Source organism: Delphinus delphis, chromosome 4 (assembly GCF_949987515.2).
Source record: "Delphinus delphis chromosome 4, mDelDel1.2, whole genome shotgun sequence".
Taxonomy (NCBI): domain Eukaryota; kingdom Metazoa; phylum Chordata; class Mammalia; order Artiodactyla; family Delphinidae; genus Delphinus; species Delphinus delphis.
In genome coordinates, this window is record NC_082686.1 from 80626689 (window position 1) to 80653143 (window position 26455).

At 37.7% G+C, this 26455-nt stretch overlaps 1 protein-coding gene across 2 annotated transcripts in view; it reads right to left on the reverse strand.

The window, feature by feature from the left end:
• Positions 1-7446: 7446 nt before the first annotated feature.
• Positions 7447-26455, reverse strand: part of KNG1 (kininogen 1) — a 28161-nt gene continuing 9152 nt past the window's right edge. The window contains exons 6-11 of one of the 2 annotated variants that reach the window (XM_060010971.1): positions 18303-18387; positions 17269-17441; positions 11799-11906; positions 11594-11680; positions 10134-10211; positions 7447-8182 (exon numbers count right to left, since the gene is read on the reverse strand). In XM_060010971.1, the coding sequence (XP_059866954.1) occupies positions 8102-8182; positions 10134-10211; positions 11594-11680; positions 11799-11906; positions 17269-17441; positions 18303-18387 (612 nt within the window). In that variant the 3' untranslated portion in view covers positions 7447-8101. Of the gene's footprint in view, positions 8183-8235; positions 10212-11593; positions 11681-11798; positions 11907-17268; positions 17442-18302; positions 18388-26455 lie in introns of those variants that run through there. The other variant, XM_060010970.1, reaches the window with a different exon arrangement.

Genomic DNA, 26455 nt, shown 5'->3' on the forward strand with positions numbered 1-26455 from the left:
CTCGCTCCCTCTCTCCTCCCCCGGGGGGCGCAGCTGTGTCTTTTTTAAAAATCATTCTCTCTCTCTCTATGTATATTTTTTTCCTTTTGGTTGCACCGGGTCTTAGTTGTGGCAGGCAGGCTCCTTAGTTGCGGCTCGTGAGCTCCTTAGTTGCAGCTCACGGGCTCCTTAGTTGTGGCTTGCAGGCTCCTTTGTTGTGGCATGCAAACTCTTAACTGCGGCATGCATGTGGGATCTAGTTCCCTGACCAGAGATCGAACCTACATCCCCTGCATTGGAAGGCAGATTCTTAACCACTGCGCCACCAGAGAAGTCCCAGGAAGCTGTGTCTTTATAATTCATCATCTTACAAATGGAAAGGGTCTCCTGTATTTGTTTTTTTCTTTCCCTTTTGGTAACTACTCATTGTTGGCTTGTTGTCGATTTTCCTACCTCTATTTTTTATGTTATAAATAAGAGAGACAAGAGGTCATTCAATGAACGTTAAATTTTCCTTTTTCTCATCTAAAAATGTTTTTGAGAGTGTTTATATTAGAAAACAATAGACATACTCTTTAAATTTTCATTAATAACTTAGTTATCTTTATATCATAATTTATATGTTTTAAGTTTTATTTTGCTCAGAGTTTTAACTCTCATCTAAAACTTAAACTTTTCCGCTTGGAAGGCACCTTTTCCTAGGAAAAAGACTTTTTAAGTTTCAATATTCTGAAGACTACACGTTAACCTACTTGAGGCCTTTCGATAGGCCATAGAGTTTACTGCTGGGCACTTGCAGACAGAGTGACAGCCCAGTATCTATCTTTCCTCACAGCCTGGAGATTTTCTCCTCAGGCGTAATGTCTCATTTTTTTTGAAAATCCTTATGATCCCTTCCCCTAGACTCATAAAGTCTTAGTGGTCTTTTGTCACCAATTATAGGAGTCCCATTAAATTTGAGATATTTTACTGGACTTTATTTTCTAATTTCCTCCATGGGTGAGTCATCCTACATAAGGCAAAGGCACCAAGGGAGGCTCTTGTCCTCTGTCTTTAGTGGCATATCTACACTGGTCTGCCAGAACAGAAAGCTTTCACTGCCAAAGGCTTCAGAAAAGCTAGAGTCCCTTTTGGGGTCCTACATCCTCCTGGGTACATATGGACTTTCACATAGAAAAGTAACCACGGCCATATAACAAAAGGAATCAGTAAGCTCTTAGGCAAAGTGAAATAATACAGCAGCCCTGTAAGAACAAGGAAAAGGATGCAAATGTATTCATTAAGAAGAGAGAGCACTTTTTCCCAGTGGCCTTGAGTTTCCTATAAAGACCTTCACTTCTTTTTTTTTCAATCTTTAATTTTTTTAATTGGGGTATAGTTGTTTTACAATGTTGTGTTAGTTTCTATTGTACAGTGAAGTGGAGCTCCCTGTGCTATACAGGTTTTCATTAGTTATCTATTTTATACATATTAGTGTATATGTGTCAATCCCAATCTCCCAATTCATACCACCCTCCCTTCCCCCCTTGGTGTCCATACATTTTTTCTTTACATCTGTGTCTCTATTTCTGCCTTGCAAACCAGTTCATCTGTACCATTTTTCTAACTACACATATATGGGTTAATATACGATATTTGTTTTTCTCTTTCTGACTTACTTCATTCTGTATGACAGTTTCTAGGTCCATCCACATCTCTACACATGACCCAGTTTTGTTCCTTTTTATGGCTGAGAAATATTCCATTGTATATATGTACCACATCTTCTTTATCCCTTCATCTGTCAATGGACATTTAGGTTGCTTCCATGACCTGGCTATTGTAAATAGTGTTGCAATGAACATTGGGGTGCATGTGTCTTTTTGAATTATAGTTTTCTCTGGGTATATGCCCAGTAGTGGGATTGCTGGGTCATAGGGTAGTTCTATTTTTAGTTTTTTAATACTGTTCTCCATAGTGTTCTCCATAGTGGCTGTATCAATTTACATTCCCACCAACAGTGCAAGAGGGTTCCCTTTTCTCCATACCCTCTCCAGCATTTGTTGTTTGTAGATTTTCTGATGATGCCCATTCTAACTGGTGTGAGGTGATACCTCATTGTAGTTTTGATTTGCATTTCTCTAATAATTAGTGATGTTGAGCATCTTTTCATGTGTTTGTTGGCCATCTGTATGTCTTCTTTGGAGAAATGTCTATTTATGTCTTCCACCCATTTTTTGATTGAGTTGTTTGGTCTTTTGATATTGAGCTGCATGAGCTGTTTATATATTTTGGAGATTAATCCTTTGTCTGTTGATTCATTTGCAAATATTTTCTCCCATTCTGAGAGTTTTTTCATCTTGTTTATGGTTTCCTTTGCTGTGCAGAAGCTTTTAGGTTTCATCAGGTCCCGTTTATTTATTTTTGTTTTTATTTCCATTTCTCTAGGAGGTGGGTCAAAAAAGATCTTGCTGTGATTTATTGTCAAACTGTGTTCTGCCTATGTTTTCCTCTAAGAGTTTTATGGTGTCCGGTAAAGACCTTCACTTCTGCATTTATCCTCTGGGGGTCAGCAGTTCCCCGTAAAGGAGGAAAGATACCCTTGGGAAAGGTGAGGGCCACTGGCAGTCATTCATTTCGTTTCTCATTTTTCCTGGCGGTGAGGGAAAACTTGCTTCTTACTGGGGCTGGACACTCACAAAAAAAATCCTCACTCACCTGAATAAGATTTAAGCTGAATCACCTCTCAAATGTAGAAACACTTATTCAGAAAGGACTATTTTGAGTCAGCTACTCACAGAAGGGTCTCCACCTATTGTATGGATCCACCTTTTGTCATATCAGTACAGTAACAGCAACAACAAATACCATACTTACTGAATTTTCTTACTAAGATTTTCAGCAGTGTATCATTATTAAAAGTTATTCATATGTTTATCACAATTATGAAGGAACTTATGAAAATCAAGTCTAAGGGCATAAAAAATGGTCATACTTGTTGAATTAAAAAATAGAGATTATATGTTATATTTACAGCATGATTTCCTTTCTGGAATACACATACCTACAGGCATTTTGAGAAAATATTTCTGGAAAGTCATAACCAAAATTTCAACAGTAGTTTCCTTTGGCTGGTGAGATTACAGGAGTTTTTACTTCCGGCTTTAACTTCTGTGTTTTCTAAATTTTCCATACTAAGCATTAAAGTATGTACTATAAAATAGTATGTAAAATAAAGAATAGAGATATCATCAACCTTAGAGAAAAAATAATAGTGAAATTCAACATTTAAATGAATATTTAAATGTGAATAGTCTCCATGTTAGTCCTACATTTTCCTGTTACATGTCCTGGCTTTTATTTATTAATATTTACCTAGCATATAGAACTAGCATAAAGTTGTTTGGGGGTAAATAAGATTTCGGTACTGAGTGGTAGTAGATGTTCAAAACAGAGAGAAAAAATGCAGGAGAGAGGCATCTGCTCATTACTACTCTTGCAGGGCACCTGGGCAAATGTTACTGCCCACGTCATTTTCCTTCTACTCTTGGTCCATCAGTTCTAGATTTCCTCATTATAGGATTCTAGAATCTTGGAGGAGGATGGGCCACCCCTGTCATCCTGTCCTGCCCTTCTACCCAGCTCAGAGACTCTTGCCAGAATACCTCTAACTTCCTGGCCTCTCCTTCAGCACCTCCAGAAATGGGGAGCTCAGTACTTTTGCCTGAAATACTTTCCCCCTTTCTCTGCCTGCAGCACTTCTACTCATCATTCTATATTCAAATCAGGTGCTCAGTTTCTCAGGCCCATGTGGCACAGTCATTGGTGCTTCTGAGTGTGGACTCTGGGGTCAGAAAGACCTGGGTTCAATCCTGCCTCTTCTTCTAACACTTGCTGTGTGATCTTAGCCAGTTTATCTCACCTCTCTGAGCCTCGGTTTTCTTACCTGTAAAATGGGGTTCGCAGATGTGGTCATGTGTATGGGCTCTTCATGTGGTGTCCAGTACGTAGCAAGCAAGTAATAAATGGTAACTGCTACCACTAACATCAGTGGTTTCAACGCTGACCTGCAGATTAAAATCACCTGCAGAGCTTTTAAAACATGATTTAATAGGGCTGGGCTGATGCTCCTAGCAAAGTTTGCATTGTTTGAAAGTTGCCTAAGTGATTCTAATGTGTAGCCTGCCAGGTGGGGAACTGTTACACCAGCAGTTTTAAAAGTATGGTACCTGGACCAACAGCGCCGGGGAAACTGTTAGAAACTCAAATTCCAGGGCCCCCTAGCAGACCTACCAAATGAGAAACTCTGGAAGTGAGCCCCAGCAATCTGGGTTTTAACAAGCCTCCCAGGAGATTCTGAGGCATGCTAACATTTGTGAACCACTGCACTAGATTGTAAGCTAAGTAAAGGCAAGAACTGTTTGTCTTGTTCAATGCCGTACATATTCTTAGGGCTTGACACTGTGCCATACACAAATTCAGTTTAGTTCAACCAAGAAATGTTGGGACTTCCCTGGAAGTCCAGTGGTTACGACTCCATGCTTCCACAGAAGGGGCCTGGGTTCAATCTCTGGTTGGGGAATTAAGATCCTGCAAGCTGCATGGTGCGGGCAAAAAAAAAAAGAAAGAAAAAAAAAACAGAGCTTCCCTGTTGGCGCAGTGGTTAAGAATCCACCTGCCAATGCAGGAGACACGGGTTCAAGTACGGGAAGATCTCACATGCCGCGGAGCAACTAAGCCTGTGTGCCACAACTATTGAGCCTGTGCTCTAGAGCCCGTGAGCCACAACTGCTGAGGCCACATGCCACAACTACTGAAGCCCGCACACCTAGAGCCTGTGCTCCATGACCAGAGAAGCCATCGCAATGAGAAGCCCATGCACCGCAATGAAGAGTAGCCCCTGCTCGCCACAACTAGAGAAAGCCAGTGCGCAGCAATGAAGACCGAACGCAGCCAAAACTAAAAATAAATAAATAAATAATTTTTTTTAAAAGAAAGAAAGAAATGAAATGAAGAACTGTCGATTGAGTGCTAGTTTTCTTTAAGGCATTGTGCCTGGTCCTGGGGATACGATGCTGTACGAGACAGGTGCTCGTCCTCAGGTTGCTTGCAGCCTCTCAGACTCAACTCTTCCTTCCTGCTCTCACTGCTCCTTAAGCACCTACCGTTGTAAACTTTATGCTGATTTATATATATATTTTTATATGTCTGTGTCCCCCACGAAACTGATCTCCTCAGGGCAGGAACAGACTGTACTCATTTCCTAGGAGATGCTCAAAAGCAGTTGCATTGCTGGGCCTGGTTCTGCATTTAAGACCAATGGAATGTGTTCCCCTAATGAAAAATGATGGAGGGAAAAGGCTGGTGTCAGTCAAGGTTTGATCAGGGAAGCAGAACCACCGTGAGGATTACGGTACAAAAGATTTACCTTAGGGCTTCCCTGGTGGCGCAGTGGTTGAGAGTCCGCCTGCCGATGCAGGGGACACGGGTTCGTGCCCCGGTCCGGGAAGATCCCACATGCCGCGGAGCGGCTGGGCCCGTGAGCCATGGCCGCTGAGCCTGCGCGTCCGGAGCCTGTGCTCCGCAACAGGAGAGGCCACAACAGGAAGAGGCCCGCGTACCGCAAAAAAAAAAAAAAGAAGCACAAATGGATGAAGCTGTGTGGTTCCAGAGCCAAGGTCATGAACATGGGTGTGCCTTTGGCTTGGGAGTAGGCAGAGGGTGTAGATACTTCAGAAGAGTGAAAGGTAGGTGCTGGGTCTCAGGAAACTCATGATTATTTTATCTAACAAGGGTCTGAGGTGGAAATACTTCCTGTTGTCGAGTAAAGTGAGACCTGTAGACTTTGTATACCAGCCCTGAGAGTGGTCATTCTTCTGCTGAGATGTGATGGTCTGGAGATACCCAGAACACTGCCTTGAGTCCCGTCTTGTCTCATCTAATCAGTGCTCTCCAGAATCTTCAGCATACTGGGTCTTAAATGCTCTTTTAGCATGTCTTAGCTCAGGACATGTAAAAGGTACTCTACTGCCTACTTCAATATAAACTCCCACTTGGTAGAACAGGAAACTATACTCAATATCTTGTAATAACCTATAATGGAAAAGAATCTAAAAAAGAATATATATATGTATATATACATACATACACACACATATATCAATTATTTGCTGTATACTTGAAACTAACACATTATAAATCAACTATATTTCAATAAAATTTTTTTAAAAGCCGTCCCACTTGGGCTTCATTTTATCTTTTCCAAGTTGGTCCCTCCATCTCTTCAGCATCTTCCTGTCACATTAGTCGGGTTCACTGCTCCACAAAGATCCTACTTGGATTAAATGTCTGTTTCATATGCTTTCGTCTAGGCTTCCCAAAGTGATTGTAAGCTCTTCAAGGGAAAGCATTTATGTCTTTTAAAATTTATTTCTCTTCTTTTGCCTTGAGGTTCCCATAGACTGAATATGTGAACACAAGTCAACTAAAGATGAGTAGAAGCACCCGATCACCACACCCGTGCTCTGAGCACCCAGGGAACCCCCAAAATGTGATGAGCCGGCAGGTATTTAAACTAAGACTGCCAAAAAAGAAGGCTTATGTCAATTTCTGTCATCTTACTGATGGCATCTTCATCTTACTCTGTAATTCTTCTTTTTTTAAAAAATACATAACGATTTTTTTATATATAAATTTATTATTATTTTTTATTCTGCGTTGGCTCTTCGTTGTGGTGCACAGGCTTCTCATTGTGGTGGCTTCTCTTATTTCGGAGCACAGGTGCTAGGCGCATGGGCTCAGTAGTTGTGGCTCGTGGGCTCTAGAGCTCAGGTTCAGTAGTTGTGGCGCACGGGCTTAGTTGCTCCATGGCATGTGGGATCTTCCCGGACTAGGGCTTGAACCCGTGTCCCCTGCATTGGCAGGTGGATTCTTAGCCACTGCGCCACCAGGGAAGTCCCTTACTCAGTAATTCTTTAAAATGATTGCACAGGTTTCTCTTTGTTGACTTTCTCTTCAGTCTGGATAGTACAATGGAGTGGGATGTTTTAAATAAAAATTCAATATTAAAAAAAATAATAAGTATTTCTCTTTTTCTCAGGACTGACTATGGTAAATAGCCAATGCCTGTGCTTGACTCCATTCTAGTTTACCATGAGCAGGACTCAGAACAGTACCAGCCAAATGAGATATTTCATAAAGGTTTTGGAGCGAAATAATAATCATCTCAGAATCAGAAATTATCTTGATGTGTTTTTTTGTAATGACAACATTGATGATAAAGCCTCGTGATAATATGGTGTAAAGGTGTTCAAGGACTGAGTTTGAATGCCAGCTCTGTCACATATTAACTTTGTGACCCTGGGCAGGGCTCCGTGAGCTAGTTTCCTCATTGTAAAAGAAAGGTGATCACGGGGACCTCAGGGTGGTTGTGAGGACTAAGTTACACACGAAAAGGAACATTCAATAAATGTGTTTTGCTACAGAAAATTTTAAATCTCTTATTTTTTATTCTACTGGTTTTCTATTTTTTCCTTTACCTGGATCAGAAAGATAATTTTACATTTTCCTTCAACTTTTTTGAAACTTAATATTTTCTGATAATGAGAAGTTGGTAGACATCATATTAACAAAAGATTTTTTTCCTTTTTTGGTAATTACCTGGATCATAACAAATAATAATAAAACAAGACGAATTTCTCTCAGCTTTGGGCTGGGAATCAGGAGGAGGAGGAAGGGAAGGGAGAAAGAGAGTCCTTAGACTGGTGGTAGAAACATAACCCACTAACCCTTGATTGGGCACCCGTGACGAGGTCTCTGTGGTGGGGAAGCCCCACCAAAGGGATCCTTTCTCGGTGAGCAAGAATGCTTCGGGGCTGGGCTGTGAGCTCCCAGGGCAGAGCCCTACTGCCCGCTCTCTGATCAGCTCGACTTTGCTGCAGGTTGGTTGTGACTGAAAGGAGACCACTGTGAATTAACTAGGAGGGAGAACATCAAGTTGGAACTTTATTTCACCCAGCCACAGAGGGATAAAACGGCATTCTTCTCTATTTAAATTCTATCCCATCTTCTTGTTCTTCCACGCAGGGCTGCTGACAGAGGTTGTCGGGGCAATTGTGCCAGGTGTGGAGATTCTGCCCACCGGTCAATTGACCTCACTCTCAGATGCTGGCTCTGCCCCTGTCTCTTGAGGTCGGCCCTTGTACTCGCAAGACTTTACGTGCCTCTGTAAGTATAGTAAAACTCCATTAATCTGATGTTATCATGCAAGAAGAGAAAAGTGAAGCCACCAGCTGACAAGATGAGACTTTTTCCTGACATCATAGGTTCTTTATTTGCAAATACAGATAATATTTGAAAGGAAATAAAAACTCAGAGGCTCAAATGCATCCAGTAAATTGAAGGAGCAGTGACACATGCATCCACAAGTGAGTGTAGCTGTATGAAGCCCTACCTGTTTCCCTAGGCAAAAGCACAGCAAGGGTTATAAAATATATGCCTCCTTCACATTATCAGGCAACTAAAGATAATCATATTATTCTCTTTTGCAAAGTCCGTACACTTCAATGTTGTAGCAAAAAAAAATAATGCAATTATAAAGTGAGGCTAGAGAGGAGTTTCTCATAAAATTCCTGTAAGTATAGTAAACAAAATTTACATCACATCGCGTGATATTCCCTTATCAATCATTTAAAAAAGATTTCCTTAAGCAAGCCTGCCTTTGTATTACTTCTTCTGCTTTCCATCCTTATCATTAAACTCAGAGCTACTAAACACTAAGGATTACTCAATCTAGCCCTGGCAACATATAAACAAACAGAAAACTCCTATTTGAAAGCCCTGTTGCAAAGCACAGTTAATGAGTAAACAGAAATTACTGACTTATAAGAAACACTGTCACCCAGAAAGAGAATTATCAGAATAGCTTTGTCAAGTGGGAGTAACTGTTTAATATAACTAGCCCATTTTGGAAACAAAAAGTCAATTAATTTACTTTCTCTCTCCTGCCTGTGGCCAGTCTGTCTTTCTCTCTTGTCCCTCTTTGACCTCTGGAGGTTTTTATTATTGTTTTTTCCCCATTAAGAAGTTCAGCATTCAGTCTCTTGACTTCCCTTATTTTCACATGTGTTCAGGGCCCAGATGTCACAGTTTATTCAAAATGTCAAGAATCTTTGTATGAAAATTGATGACGTACGTTTTAAGGTACACATTCGTTATCAGAAAAGCAAACTGCAGTAGGCCACGAGTCACATTAGTTTGTCCATTTTCTGTGCTAGTTGAGAAAACTTGTGAGGAAGACTCAGAAAGGAGTTTGAATTCTGCGCACAGCTTTATGTCGTCCGTAGAGATTGATGGTGTCCCCATTAGGAGTCTCACCATTTCTCTCCAGGCTGCTCTGAACGTTCATGGTCTTAGTTGTATTATATCAGGATATTTGGACCATGGGGAGAGGGGATGATGAGATGTTAAGGAAATACCCGTGGCTGCATAAATTAATAAAGAGCATCAGAGAGACTGAAATCATGAAATTCTTTCATTTCTACAGTTGGATTCACTCCATTAACTGGCTTCCAGGGGCGTCCAGGACATTTGGGGGAAGTTGTTTCTGGAAAATCTGGAATCAGTTTAAATGCAAGGCTATTTGGCTCTATCTGGATGTCAGGGATCCAATCATCATCACTCTCTGTGGGAGGTGGTAGTGTATTAGGCATCACAGTTGCAACGAGATCTGAGTCCTGTAAGTTAGGAAAGGTATTGGCTACACTTGGCTGGGCTAGGGAAGGGAAGGGTGTTGGCCCTTCTATCTTCTTTTGTACCTGTGAAGAAGAGGTAGTACTATCTTCATAAAAATTTGCCAAATACTCTGTTCTCCAACCATCGTGCTTTCCATTGTTTTTTCCTCTATTTTTATGTTTTCCGTGGCCATGACCATGCTTATGTCCATGGGCTAGGCCATGTCCCCCTTGATGTCCATGACCCCTTTGGTGCCCATGGCCAAGATCATGACCCTTTTGGTGTCCATGGCCTTGGTCATGCTCATGTTTATGGCCATGGCCAAGGCCATGTTTTATTTGCTTTCCATGGCCCCAGCCATGCCTATGAGTGGGTCCTTGTTCTTTTCCTGAATCCCGCTCTTCATCTTGTACAGGTGCCAGGAAAGTGTGGGGTGGACTTACGATTGTTCCTTCTTTAGTTTTCTCCACTGGTACTGATCGGAAAGGTGAAAAACCTGGAGGCCTTTTCATCAGTGTGGTCTAAACAGGAGATATTAAGATGAATGCATTACTGTGAAAACCACACTATCAAAGAAGAAAGAAGGGACAGGGACCTGGCAATGTTATCTCAGTTTACAGTGGGTCATGTCTTTGCCAGATTTTAAGTACTATATTATAAAAATAATCCAAAAGGATGAAAATGAATAATATTTTTCCTTTTTTGATTGATTTTATAATTTGTAGATATTGATTCTTTTTCTTAATAATACTCTAAACTACAGAATTTTTTATTTATCTGGAAAAACTGGATGGTTAACTATATAACCTCTAGGGTACTTTCTAAGGCTATGATTCTCTAAAGCCATGGCATATTACTTATTAGTTGATGCTATTTCTATTAGCACAATTACTGCTTTTATCCAAAAAGGCCCTACCTGGCTTTAAGAATGGAATACATAGGCAGCATATACCACAATCACTCTGTTGAACTGAAACACATTAGAATATATATGTTCGTAAGCTTGAAACACAGCCTTTGTATAATGTTTGTATTAGAGTATATACATACCTACACATGGCGAAAACCTAAATGAGGACAAAGGGAGCGGAGGCAACTTGCATTGAAGATATGGATTTGTGGATTGTTTCTACCTACACTTTCACTACCTATGAGGACGTGGCAGTCGGAGGCACTGTTTGGTGATGCAAAGAGCATGGTCTTTGAAGTCAAACAAGCCAGACCCTACTAGTTACCAGCATCTTGGTGAACAGAGTGGGCTCTGATTTGACCTAGATTTGAATCCGAGCACCACTAGCTTCACTTTCCTCATGTGTAAAATAGGCATGATAAAAGCACCTGCCTCACAGAGTTGTCAGGAGGAACGTATGTGTCAGGTCCTCAGTACAGTGCCTGGGAGGGAGGAAGCACTTGAGAAAGTTATCATTCACTTTAGGACTTTAGCATCTTCGTAATTTTTCGTGTCTCAACATTGACAGTGGGGAAAGTATTACTTACCTCCCAGGGTTCTTTTAAGAATTAAAAAAATGATGCAAACTAATGCTTCTCAAACTTGAATATGGGTATGACTCCCTTGGGGACTGTGTTAAAATGCAGCTTTTGATTCAGGAAATGTGGAGTGGAGTATGAGACCTGTGTTTCTCCCAAGCTCCCTGGATGTGCTTCACTAAGAGAGCCTGTGGACCCCTGGGGCACTGACAGTGTCTGAGAAGTGATTAAGAGGACTGCTGCTCTCCTTTCTAGTCATAAAAAAAAAAGAGATCAGCACAGAAATGTGAGAGCTCTCCGCATTTTAAAAAGATAGTCCCCCAATTCACTTAAATAGTGGTTCATTTTCAACCCCAAAATATGATTTTTCAGAATGAGCATAACTAACCCAAACCAACTGTAATTAGAATCATACCTGTCCAAGTGATTGACAGTTGACAGTAGGGTAAATTTTTTTCTCCCAAGGTACCACGTAAACATCAGCTTTACAGTTTAGAATTAGCTATCCACGAAAACAGAAGCCAAAAGAGAGAACAGTGTTATTCATGAGATACATAAACAAGCATAAAACGTCATATAGGTTTCCAGGGAATAAGTAAGATGGTTGCGTTACTACTCACACTATGTTTATTGATCTCACAACTTTTCGTCAACTCTTCATTACTTTCCTTAGAACATGTGGTTTCCCTGGCCGTGAACACAATAGAATATTTTTTTCCAGCTACCACCTGGAAAATGAATTAGTACAACATAGGAGCTTAATTAATACTGTGTAATAAATCATACATTTTACCATAAGGGCTTTTAGGGGAGAATATTGAAATTTTAATTATACATTGACCAAGTGAGAGCTACACTCAAAAAGCACAAATATTTGACAACAAAACTTTGTTTGTACGCATGTTAAAACACTTGGCTATTGGTTGGGCTCGTTTCCTTTTCTAAATGGGAAAAGAAAACCAGGCTATAATTTTTATTTTTATATTTTTCTCAGTTTTATTGTTTAGCAGCTGCAAAATTCACTAGTAATTCTAAGCCTCAAGTCATAATATATAGACTCTAGGAAGAGTAGGAAGTAAAACTTAAACATTTCCTTTAAACACAATCTTATTGTCCTGCCAAATCTTGAATCAGAGAAATACTGAGTTAGTACCACTATAGAAATTATGTGGATTAAATTATGTGAATAGGAAAATGATTTGGATTTCTAGCTCGCTTCTCTGAGTTTTTTAATATTAAGAAATTATTTTAAGCTCTAGCACTCTAGCAATATTTTTAATCATTACACAATGCTGTCTTCTGTTAACAATTTGTGGCCCAATTTTTTCCTTTTTTTTTTTTTTTGGTCTAGAAGAGGCACACTTTATTTACTTAAAAAGTAAAAATCATTGTGTGTGTGTGTTTTTTTTTTAATACACTGACTTCAACAAAATCCTGAGCACAGTTTTTTTTTTTAAAGCCTTACAGCCTTTATATACTTGAAAAACACACTTTATAAAATGTTTTAAAATTATATATATAAATTTAAAAGTTAGGGACTTCCCTGGTGGTGCAGTGGTTAAGAATCTGCCTGCCAGGGCAGGGGACATGGGTTCGATCCCTGATCTGGGAAGATTCCCACATGCCGTGGAGCAACTAAGCCCATGTGACACAACTACTGAAGCCCACGTGCCTACAGCCTGTGCTCTTCAACAAGAGAAGCCACCGCAATGAGAAGCCCACGCACTGCAACAAAGACCCAACACAACCCAAAAAAAAAAAAAAAAAAAAGTTAGTTGATGTGGCTCAATTTTCAGGCTAAGTTATTCAGTATTTCATTCGAGGATTTAAATGTGTGTGTGTGTGTGTGTGTCTGTGTGTCTGTGTGTGTGTATGTGATGGACTGAATGTATCCCTCCCAAATGCATATATTGAAGGCCTAACCTCTAAGGTGATGGTTTTAGGAGGGGGAGCCTTTGGTAGGCAGCTAGGTTTAGATAAAGTCATGTTGGTGGGGCCCCCATGATGGGATTAGTGACCTTATAAGAGAGAGACTAGACCCCGTTCTCTCTCTGAAATGTGAGGACACAGTGAGAAGGCAGCCATCTGCAAGCCAAGAAGACAGTCCTTACCAGGGAAACAAACTGGCTGGTTTTTGGACTTTCCAGCCTCCGGAACTGTAAGAAATAAACTGCTGTTGTTTGTCACCTAGTCTATGGTATTTTGTTATGGCCGCCTAAGCAGACTAACACTGTGTGTGTGTGTGTGTGTGTGTGTTTAATATTAAGTAGCTATCAAAAAGAATATATCACATATATATGTTGACCTGGAGGGTTGACTGTTATTGAAAAAATAAAGTTATAGGGTGATAGTATAATCCCATTTTTGTAAAAGCAAATCATAACAGTCTTTCCGCTCTCTATGTTTTCTAAAAGCATGGAGAAATTATGGTGGGAGGAGGATGAGGAGAGCGAAGAGTCACAGGAAGAACTAAACTCCTCTACATTTTCTGGCATCATTTTGCTAGGTAAGCACAGCTAAATTTTTAGGACAAATTTGGTAATTAACTTTTAAAACTCCAGATATGTATAAGTTGGGCAGGAAGGTTTGAAAAGCGTTTTAGAGTCTATACTTCGGTGATCATGAATTTTGTTGCTTATTTCAGAGTATACTTTAATCCAGTTTGTTTGACATTACAGTTGATCAATGTGATGCCGCCTAAGAAAGCTGACAGTATATGACACAAACTGCAGCTGTTGGCTCAACACTATTCCAGGTCCAGAGGGCAGGAATAAAGTAGACCTAATAACGTCTTCTGTTCGAGGGCCTCAAGATCGCATCCACATTGCCATTCTTATCAGGTGCCATTCTTATCAGAAGTCTTCCCTGTTTAAGCCCATCCTGCCCAAGTTTTGCTTTTAAGGTAGAGAACACTATGTAGCAATATAAGTTCCAAATGCATTAAAACATTTAAATTAAAGAAATAAGCTGGAAAGATATAAAAAACATTCATCAGTTCTCAGGATGATGAAGGCTTTTTGTAGGTGAAAAGCAGAGGAAGGAACCAGGAGGAAGGGAAAAATGTCTAAATTTGACTAGACAAAAATGAAAACTGATTCTCAAAAGTCACCATAAGTAAAGTAAAAAGGGTAAACTGGGAAGAATATGATGTAGGGTCAGTATGACCAATATTTAGTGTTCGTCATAGAAAGCCCAACACTAAAAAACTGGACAAAGGACATGACCAGATCTTTTGGAGAAGTTAAAATGGTCATTAATCCTGAAAAAAGTTTACCTTCATTAATAACCAAGGATACGTACGTAAAAAAACAATGCAACATCATTTTTAACCTTGTGTGTTGGCAAAGATGAGAAACAGCGATGACACCTGGTGTCGGCCAGGTGTGGGAAACATGCAGCTTCAATCACTGATGGTAGGAATATAATTCAGATCAAGACCATCAACCAGTGTCTTACACCCAGGTGGTGTGAATGTAAATTGGCATAATTGCAAATCACTTGGTGATTTGTCAATTTGCATCATAAGTCTTAGACATCCACATATTCCTTGACATTTCTAGGACTTTGTCAAAGGAAAAATTCTAATGTGCACACACAGATCCTTGAAGTGTGTTCATCTGTGCAGAGGCAGGGAGGGACATTGACAGCAGCGGGGACAGAGGCAGTAGGGACACAGCAAAATGAACGGTATATAACAGAAATCGCAACCATTCACATGTGCAAACGAAGGATTTAAGAAATGTTTGGTATCTGAAATATGAAACCAACCTGGAACGGACATGCACCCAAATAGGACTAAACATGCGAAGCCAAGGCAAGACTAAAATTGTAAAACAAATCTAGCAATTTGGCAAATTGGTCATTTGGAGATTGGCTACTGCAAATTCATTATGGTAAGTTGATTTCCAATAATAATAAATTGGCTGCTCCCACTAAGGCTGCCTTGAGTAACCAAATTGCTCTCTTTACATGCAAAAATCAGTAAAGAGTCACCTCTTAAAAGTAAATTTGAAATTCTCACAATATTCCAGATTAATTTAGCAAATGAAGGGATGTCATTCCCTTTCAATTCGTAGCATAATCTATTGTGGTTCCCCTTGCACCCTTAGCGTAAACAAACACACACCCATTCTAGTGTGTCGACTCATTTACAGAAAGAACTGTGACTACCAAGACTAGTAGTTCACGCTTGAGAATGAATGGTTCTCTCCTGACAGTAACTCTCTGACATGCAATATATGGTGGAGTACAAGATTGTTCCTGCATCCTTAGGAATAAAGGAATTTCACAGAAAAGCAGAAATATAGAGTGAGAAGAAAAGCTGACAAAGACAGGAGTAGTAGGCATTGGTAACTCCTTCAAGTAAGCCTAATGTTGGTCACATGTCAGTGAAATCAGTGAAAGGAGTTAGCGACTAGGACAGGAATAAGTGCCTGAGTAGGAGAGAGATCAAGTGTCAGTTTTATTTTAATACAGTTTGTTTAGGTCCTTTTTTTCCCCCCAGTTATAAAACTACTACAGGAAACAAGAAAGATGAAAATAAACAGCCCATTGTGCCATTACCTAAAAGCTACCACTATGAATAATCTGAGGTATTTGTTTCTTTTCAGTATTGTTTCCTGTACTGTTTTATTTTTGGTTTTTATTTATTTATTTTCTTTAGGCTGCACAGTGTGGCATGCAGGACCTTAGTTCCCTGACCAGGGATTGAACCCGTGCCATCTGCAGTGGAAGTGCGGAGTCTTAACCACTGGACCACCAGGGAAGTCCTTAAACTTTTTAAAATAACACAACTGAGTACAGAATGTTTATTCAATTTTATGGCCTCTTTTTTTTTTTTTTACTGAAGTATAGCTGATTTACAATGTTGTGTTAATTTCTGCTGTACAGCAAAATGATTCAGTTATAAATATATATACGTTCTTTCTCATATTCTTTTCCATTATGCTTTATCACAGGATATTGTATATAGTTCCCCGTGTATGGCCTGTTTTTTCGCTGCATATTATAACATAAGCATTTTCCACATCAAGAACTCCTCACAAAGATGATTTAAAATTGCTGGTTAATATTCCATTGTACAAATATACCAGACATTATCTGATCATGTCTATATTACTGATCATTTTTATGGTTTACTTTTTTTGCTTTTGTAGTTAGAGCTGCAATGAATATCATTGTATTTAAAGACTCCTTCTATTTTAGATTTCTAGAAATTCAATTACTTAGCCAGAATTATAAACTTATTTTTAGTGAGATTTTCTTTGTATTGATAGATTATAAAAACCATCTTGGTTTGCTATAGGAGTTTGGTTCTACTTTGATTACTTTTTTTAGCTTGTATTTAGGGAAGCCCGTTTTGAGGTTCCATAAAAGGAATTGTCCATGAATACATCGGTCATAGGCTATTGGAGTTAGAAGGGATTTGGGCTCTTCTAATCCAGCCACTCATTTTACAGATGCTGTGTGAGTCTGAATGACTGCCCAGGATCACCTGGGATGCAAGTGGTGGATGCTGTGGCAGAGCTGAGTCTCCTGACCTCCAGACCAGGATACTCCTTATCCTCTATTGACAAGCATGGACAAGAGAGATGAATCCCCAGAGGCTACATTTGTAGGAGAGAATGACACCCCAGGCAGGGAACAAATGACATGAAGACGAATGTGTGAAGAGAGCCTGGGGGACGATTGGCTGATGTGGCTGAGCGCAAGGCATGAAGTGATGTTAGAATGAGAGATGAGTCTAGAAAGGCAGAGGATAAGTCTCGCTTTTCCTAGCCCTGAATTTTATTAATTATATATATAATCATTGCTAATATTTATATAGCACTTTAGATTTTGAAAAGTGATTGACATACATTATCTTTTTTAACCCTCACTGTAGTCCTTTACGGATAAAAGAGACAATATTTTAAATGACTTGTCCAAGATCACACACCAAGCATGCAGCGAGGTTGGGACCTGAAATTCAAGTCTACCAAATCCCATTCACCAGATATACTGTTTCCCAATCCAGAGCCAAGATCAGTGGCAAAATTAGTAAGCAATTTGCAATAGATAATCACTATTTTTGTAGCATAATTTACAGACCTGCACTGTTGCTTTTTCCACAGTGTCAATCTTGAAATAGAAGGTTCCATTATTCTCTACATTAAGCTTTGCGATGGAATGTTCCAGAGGCTCCTCCAGCTCTGGGCTGTTGACAGGTATAGATATGGGACAGCCAGCGCAAATCCTGGTGGGTGGTTGTACAAAATCCTCCCCTGAAAGAGGCAGGTTTTATATCAGCGTGTGCACTGAAGGAGCCGTCTAGCCTAGTATTGTACCTTTCCCACATGTGATCCAGCATCCATTTATAGAGGGCCACGTGGCAGCCCAAGGCCCAGCAGTGAGTGGGTGGAGGTTGCCTGTCAGACCTCCAACTTACTGTCTCTCCTCTCTTCCTCTCCTAAAAGCCAAGTGTGTGTAGGGAAACTTTCAATCAGAAGGTGTTAGTTAGTGACAATCAATAGGCCGCATTTTTCTTAAGTTTTTGCATTTTTAATGGAAACTGTGAAAAGCAATGCTTAACGTAAAGGAATGATCTTCTAGTGGGAAAATTCTGGTGAGCAGGCAACTTCCATAATGCTTTATATTGTACAACATATACAACTATCTTCCAAATATGAGAAAAGCCAACTCTTGGTGTAAGAAATACTGACTTGACCTTAAACTTGCACTATTGCCCTTTCCCCACATTATAACATGTAAGGGAAAAAAATCTTTAATTGAAAGGATTTTATTCTGAGTAGTTAAAAATGAGATACAGCTTCCCCAATTCACAATATCCGATGCAGGGACAGCTTGTATATAAGAAAGACCAGCTGACATATCTGAAGGCTAGTTTTGCCCAGAAAACATAAATTTTCCCTTCTGTCACCATATTCCCTTCTGCCACTTGCCAAGCAATCTCAGCTTCACCTGCTGCAGCACAGCAGGGCAGAGATGGGGCACAGTGTTCCTAGTAAGGTCTGTGGGTCATGTAGATTTTGTGGCATATCATGGGAACCAAAGCACAATATCTATGGAAAGATTTAGCCAGTTGTCTGGGACTAACATGAGCACCAATATGTATCATCCTGTACCTGGATAAAGGTCACATTTCTGCGAGAAGGAAGCAATTCTTAGCTGGATATCCACGTATGCTTTATCTGTACATTCACCGATATTCTGGTTTTTAAAAAGCATATAAGAACATAAATTAAAAACGTTTTTTAAGAATCTTTAAACGACTAGTAAAATTAAAAATAGGATGTTGACTTTGCAAATCATCACGTGGAAAAAAACAAAACATAGTCTATTTTCAAAAGATAGAATAATAAACAATGAAAAAGTAGTACCAACACCAACAGCAAATACATACACACAAACACACAGAAACATGAAAAAAGATGACAAGAATATCTAATGTAGAAATAATAGCCATACAAGTGAATGGGTAACATTTTCTTTTAGCAAGACAAGGACTTTCAGATTAGGTTAAAACCAAAATCAATGTACTACATCTTCAAGAATAATAGCATGTAATAAAAAAGATAAAGAAAGATTAAATATAATGGATGAGCAAAGCCACAAGAAGCAAATATGAACAAAAAAGGAGCTAGAGCATTATTAATACTGGACAAAGTAAAATTCAAGGTAACAACTCATAAAGGTAAAAGAAAGATAATTTTAGTTTTATCTAAAAGCATGGAATCAAAATGCATAAAGCAGAAAACATATAGAAATAGAAATGGATAAAAATAATTGTGCTGGGAAACTCCAATATATAACTATTATACAACAGGCAAAATGTATAAAAAATAAATAAGGTCATAGAAGACTTGAATAACATAATAAAGATTTGTTGAAATGGTATTCTCATATGATACACACGATTTAAAATGATACTCTCATAAGTATGATGCAAATAATATTTCTAATTGCTTTTATACTAGGTTACAAGAAAGTCTCAATAAATTTTGCAAATTGAAAACAATACAGGCATGTTCTTTGACCTCAGCACCACAATGAAACAAAAAAGTTCGTAAAAATTAATAACATAAGTTTAAACAAATAAACAACCAAAAAGTACTTGGAAAAATAAACACACTTTCCTAACTAAAATCTTCATTGATAAGGAAAATAATAAAAAACAAACTGAGAAAAACGAGAATTCCACATGTTGCCAGGGCAGCACTCAGAGTTAACTCCCGGCTTTATACACTTCCACAATTTAAAGAGAGGCAAAAACTATCAAAACACCCCCAACCTCAGTGTTTATCTCAAGAAGTTAGAACAAGAAGAACAATAAACAGCCTTAAGGAAAACAAGAAGGAGGAAACAATAAAAATAAAAGCAAAGCTGGTGAATTAGAAAACAGAAAGCACTAGCATTAATAAATAAATCCAAATAATCATTCATGGGGTAAGGAAAAATAATCAAATGCATAAAAAAGGAAACCTAACAAAGTATACAGAGAAATGTAAAAATATAAGAAAATATTATGAACAAGTGTATGCTAATTTAAATCTCAAAGAAAGACACTTTTCTGGAAAATATAAATAACCAACACTGACTTAAGAACAAGAAGAAAACTTGAATGGACCAATGACTAAAGAAGAAATGGAGAATGCTATTACTACTCTCAATTTACATCCCATTTTTCACCTCTAAACAGCATAGATGTTTTATAGATGAATAATTTTAAAAATTAAAGAAATATATACTGTATTTCCATGTTATATAAACCACTTCTGAATACAGAAAAACTACCCAATCATTCTATAAAAGTATATTCTGGATACCAAAACCTTAAAAAATAGAATGCACACACAAACACATACCCAGAAAACTGTTACACCACTTTCACTTATAAATGTATACGTAGACTGCTTAACTAAACTAGAAATAGAATCCAAATGCATATTTAAAGAAAAATTAACACTAAACAAGTAGAGTTTAGTTTAGGAATCTAAAGATTACTATTAGGAAAGCTGTCAAAACAGCATAGATTAAATTAGAAAAATATGATATTTCAATACATATTCTAAAGCATTTGCTAAATTCAACACCAATTCCTTATTTAAAAACAAAACAAAACTCTTTAAAGAGGAGGAATGTAAGGATGTTTCCTTAACATGAGGAAGAATATCTACCGGGATCCCACAGCAATATTATACGTAATGACAAAATTCTAGAGGCTTTCTCAATAAAATCAGGAATAAAACATGAATTTGTGTGATCACCACTATTTCAAAAAATATCTCTGAAAATTTGGATCAATTCATTGAGACATGAAACAAAAAAATAAACATTGGAAAATAGGAGATAGTATTATTTGCATAAGGTATTATTATAGATCTAGAACAATCAAAAAAAATCAATGAAAAGACATTAGAGTTAATCAGAGAGTTCAATAAAGTTTCTGGATATAAGGTAAGCTAATCAAAATGTATACATTTGTAGGGCTTCCCTGGTGGCGCAGTGGTTGAGAGTCCGCCTGCTGATGCAGGGGACACGGGTTCGTGCCCCGGTCCGGGAAGATCCCACATGCCGTGGAGTGGCTTAGCCCGTGAGCCATGGCCGCTAGGCCTGTGCATCCAGAGCCTGTGCTCTGCGATGGGAGAGGCCACAACAGTGAGAGGCCCGCGTACCGCAAAAAAAAAAAAAAAAAAAAAAGTATACATTTGTATATAACAATAACTTGTTTAAAAGAGAATGAAAGGAAAAGGAAAAAAAAAAGGATTTAATTCCTAATAACAATAACCAAAAACAAGAAAACAAAACCTAGTAATAACTTTAGTGAGCATTGTTCTGAATATATTTAAGAAAATCACACAACTTTAGAAATATAAAATAAAACTTGACTACATAGAGATGTATACCAAGTTCTTGATTAAAAAGACTAAATATAGTACATATGCCAATTCCTCAAATTAATTTAGAAATGTAATGCAATTCCAATCTATGTGACAGTGTAAGTTTTTCTTCCAAACCTCTTCTAAGATTGGTTTTAAAAATACAAACACTAGAATAATAAAACATGTATTCAAGCTTACTATGAAGCTATGGCTGTTAAAATACGGTAGTGTTGGTACAAAAACAGAGAACAGATTTTTTGTAAGAAATTATTACGGGATAAAGTTTGTTGCAAATTTTGTTGAAGGAAAGACTGTTAAGGTATCTGGTTATTCTCTTGAAAATATCAAGTTAGATACCTCACAAGATACATCAAAATTAATTCCATATAGTTTCAAAAGCTATATTTGAAAATACTGACCATAGACAAACTAGAAAAAAAAAAAACATATAGTGACTGCTGAGCAAGTTGTAGAAAGATTCAAAAGGAAAATATTGATAGATTTATTCACCTATAAACAAAAACTATTTGTAAGTCAGAAATACCATAATGAAAACTAAAAAGTAAATAAATGAGAAAATATGACAAAACACTGATACTTTTAATATATAAATACTATTTCTAAGTCATTAAGATTTATCCCAAAAAGAAATGGGCAAAGGATGTAGAAGACAATTCATAAATTCAACCCATAAATTTCTAATGAATGTATGAAAATATAATGCTTAAATAAATGCATATTAACTATGCTATTGATTGAGAAAATAAAAACTAAAAATGTTTTTGTCTATGAATTTAGCTGAGTTAAAAAAATACTGAATTCTATCAAGGGTAAACTTTGCTGATGGAATGTAAATTGGTGCATTTAGCAGTTAACCTATATATATATCAAGAGTTTTAAGAGCTTTCATACAATTTTACACTATGTGTAAAGCCAGGACTTTATTCTGAGAAAAACAACGTCAAACAGAAATAGCTGTATTCTAAAAGATGTTTGGTGAGTTATTAATTATAATAAAAATGGAAACAACCCATTTTCTTGGTGGGTTTTGAACAAATGACCAAAAGTAGGAAAGTAATTTAAAAAATAATCTATGGTATCTTCACTAGGATATTAAAAGTTATTTTAAATGTTTATCAAGAGTTCTAATGACATAGAAGAATTCTTAGGTGAAAAAAGTGTAGCATGTAAAATAATTACAACTACAAAAAGGCAAAAAAGAAAATCACTCAAAATTGCCCGTATTCCCCACCAAAAAAGACAGGAGGGAGATACATTCAGATAACTTTAGGTGTTTGGGTATGTGGTGCAACATTATTTTTTTTTCTTTGTTTCTGCATTGTCTTGAAGCTTTCTATAAATGTATATTTCCAATAAAGGAACACACATATAAGAAACGTACTCCAATAAAGATGTTAAAAAAAAAGTCATGTTTTTTAAAGGTACAGGGAATACCACACTTATAGTACCTTAATTTTGGATGGGGAGAAGGATGCTGGAGATAGCTCAGAAGTTCTCAGTATTATTAGCACATTTGGTTTACCTGAGAAATTTTTAGATCATCTGACTCCAGGGACTCACCCCAGACCAATTAAATCAGAATGTCTGGTATGGTACTGGCACAAAAACAGAAATATAGATCAATGGAACAGGATAGAAAGCCCAGAGATAAACCCACGCACATATGGTCACCTTATCTTTAATAAAGGAGGCAAGAATATACAATGGAGAAAAGACAGCCTCTTCAATAAGTGGTGCTGGGAAAACTGGCCAGCTACATGTAAAAGAATGAAATTAGAACACTCCCTAACACCATACACAAAAATAAACTCAAAATGGATTAAAGACCTAAATGTAAGGCCAAACACTATCAAACTCTTAGAGGAAAACATAGGCAGAACACTCTATGACATACATCACAGCAAGATCCTTTTTGACCCACCTCCTAGAGAAATGGAAATAAAAACAAAAATAAACAAATGGGACCTAATGAAACTTAAAAGCTTTTGCACAGCAAAGGAAACCATAAACAAGCAAAAAGACAACCCTCAGAATGGGAGAAAATATTTGCAAGTGAAGCAACTGACAAAGGATTAATCTCTAAAATTTACAAGCAGCTCATGCAGCTCAATATCAAAAAAGAACAAACAACCCAATCCAAAAACGGGCAGAAGACCTAAATAGACATTTCTCCAAAGAAGATATACAGATTGCCAACAAACACACGAAAGAATACTCAACATCATTAATCATTAGAGAAATGCAAATCAAAACTACAATGTGATATCATCTCACACCGGTCAGAATGGCCATCATCAAAAAATCTACAAACAGTAAATGCTGGAGAGGGTGTGGAGAAAAGGGAACCCTCATACACTGTTGGTGGGAATGTAAATTGATACGGCCACTATGGAGAACAGTATGGAGGTTTCTTAAAAAACTAAAAATAGAACTACCATACGACCCAGCAATCCCACAACTGGGCATATACCCTGAGAAAACCATAATTCAAAAAGAGTCATGTACCACAATGTTCACTGCAGCTCTATTTACAATAGCCAGGACATGGAAGCAACATAAGTGTCCATCGACAGATGAATGGATAAAGATGTGGCACATATATACGATGGAATATTACTCAACCATAAAAAGAAATGAAATTGAGTTATCTGTAGTGAGGTGGATGGACCTAGAGTCTGTCATACAGAGTGAAGTAAGCCAGAAAGAGAAAAACAAATACCGTATGCTAACACATATATATGGAATCTGAGAAAAAAAAAAAGGTCATGAAGAACCTAGGGGCAATACAGGAATAAAGACGCTGACCTACTAGAGAATGGACTTGAGGACATGGGGAAGGGGAAAGGTAAGCTGGGACAAAGTGAGAGTGTGGCATGGACTTATATATACTACCAAATGTAAAATAGATAGCTAGTGGGAAGCAGTCGCACAGCACAGGGAGATCAGCTCAGTGCTTTCTGACCACGTAGAGGGGTGGGATAGGGAGGGTGGGAGGGAAGGAGCCGCAAGAGGGAAGAGATATGGGAACATATGTATATGTATAACTGATTCACTTTGTTATAAAGCAGAAACTAACACACCATTGTAAAGCAATTATACTCCAATAAAAATGTTTAAAAAAAAGACTTAAATGTTCAGTATGTTCACTGTTGGATGCTGCAACTAAAAAAAAAAAAAAAATCAGAATGTCTGGGGGAGTGATCTGGGAATAGGTGTTTTTTAAATCTAGGCTAGTGCTTCTCAGGTGCAACATGCCCTGAGAACTTCGTAGGAAAACCCTTAAATCAGCGCTTTCCAAACTTTAATGTGCAGATGAATCACCTGAGAACCTTGTTAATATGCAGATTCTGATTCAGTAGCTAAGGGTGGAGTTGAGATTCTACTTTGCTAAGAAGCTCCCTGGTGCTGCTAATGCACTTTGAATAGCAAGGCCTTAAATCTTACCAATTGTGGGCAAAATATTTCATTTCTATTTCATGTCCTTTAATTACTGTAACAACTCTGTGATATAGGTGCTATTATTCTTCACGATTTTACAAATGAGGAAGTGAAGGCTCAGAAAAGTTATACCAAATCTGATTGGCTTTGTGACTCCAACCAGCCTTTGCAACTCTCTGTGTTGCAAAGAGAAAACTTAACTGGGGGTTTATAAACAGATGCAGCAAGATTAAAGCTAGATAACATTTAGGCCTATATAACCTCAAACGGCTAAGCATAAAAACAGAAGATGTTAACAGATGCTTAAAGGGCCGGACTCAACTCAACCTGACAAAATTAAATAGTGGCTAGAACCTATGTGTTTAGAGGGTTCCTCTCTCTCTCTCTTTCTCTTTTATACTATTTTCTAAAATTCTGGTAAAATATATATAATATAAAATTTGCCATCATAACCATTTTTAAGTGTATAATTCAGGGCCATTTATTACATCCACAGTGCTGTGCAACCATCTCTACTATCTATTTCCAATAGTTTTCATCACCCCAAACACAAATTCTGCAACCATTAAGCAAAATCTCCCCGTTCTCCCTCTTCCCAGCCCCTGGTAAACTCTAACCTACTTTTTGTCTCTATGAATTTGTGTATGTTGGATAATTCATATAAGTGAAATCATATACTGGTTGTCCTTTTGTGTCTGGCTTATTTCACTTAACATTTTCAAGGTTCATACATGTTGTAGCATATATCAGAATTCCATTCCTTTCTATGGCTAAAGAATTGTTATATGCATGTCACATTGTGTTTATGCATTCCTCTATCGATGAACATTTGGGTTGTTTTCCACCTTTGGCTATTGTGAATAATGCTGCAATGAATATTGGCATATAAGTATCTTTTTGAGTCCCTGTTTTAAATTCTTTGGGGTATATATCTAGGAGTATAATTGCTAGGTCATATGGTAATTCTACATTTAACTTTTTGAGGAACTGCCATACTGGTCTCCACCATGGCTGCATGATTTTACATTTCCATCAGCAATGTACAAAAGTTCCAATTTTTCCACATTCTCCCCAATACATGGTATTTTACAATTTTTTAAAATTATAGCCATCCTCTAGGTGTGAAGTAGCATCTCATCTGTGGTCTATACTTACATTCCCCCTGATGGCTAATGACGTTGAGTATTTTTCATGTGCTTTTTGACCATTCGTATGACTTCTTTAGAGAAATGTCTATTTAAGTTGTTTGCCCATTTAAAAATTTTGTTGTTGCACCGTGGAAGTTTTTTATATATTCTACATATTAAGCCCTTTTCAGATATATGATTTGCATATATTTTCTCCCATTCTGTGGATTGTCTTTTCACTCTCTTAATAGTGTCCTTTTTACTTCCCCCCCCATTTATGAAACAAACACATGCTTGATTAGAAACATTGGGAAGTATTGAAGAGTTTCAAAAAGTATACAAAATCAGAAAAAACAGCCATAGTTCCAACTAAAAGTTAGCCATATTTTATATTTTGGCATATTTGTTTTTCATCACTTTTTATGTTTACATCTACTTTATGTACCTGAGTAAATCTGTATGTGTAATTTTGTACCGTGCTTTTTTTTGTTTTTTACTTAACATACCGTAACCATTTTACTAGGTCACTAAAATCTCTGCAAACATAATTTTAATGGCTGCACATATTCTACTGTATGGATATACTGTAATTTGCTTAACCATTCCATATGTTGAAAATATGTTATTTTTAATATTTTCCTTTTAATAAAAAGTCAAAATTAACATCTTGCTGCCTGGATTTCTCATTTTCTTCCCATATAATGGACGTTGAGAAGTAGAATGACTAGGTCAGTGGTCCTCAACCTTTCTGGCACTAGGGACTGATTTCGTGGAAGACAATTTTTCCACAGATGGTAGGGAGTGGTGGGG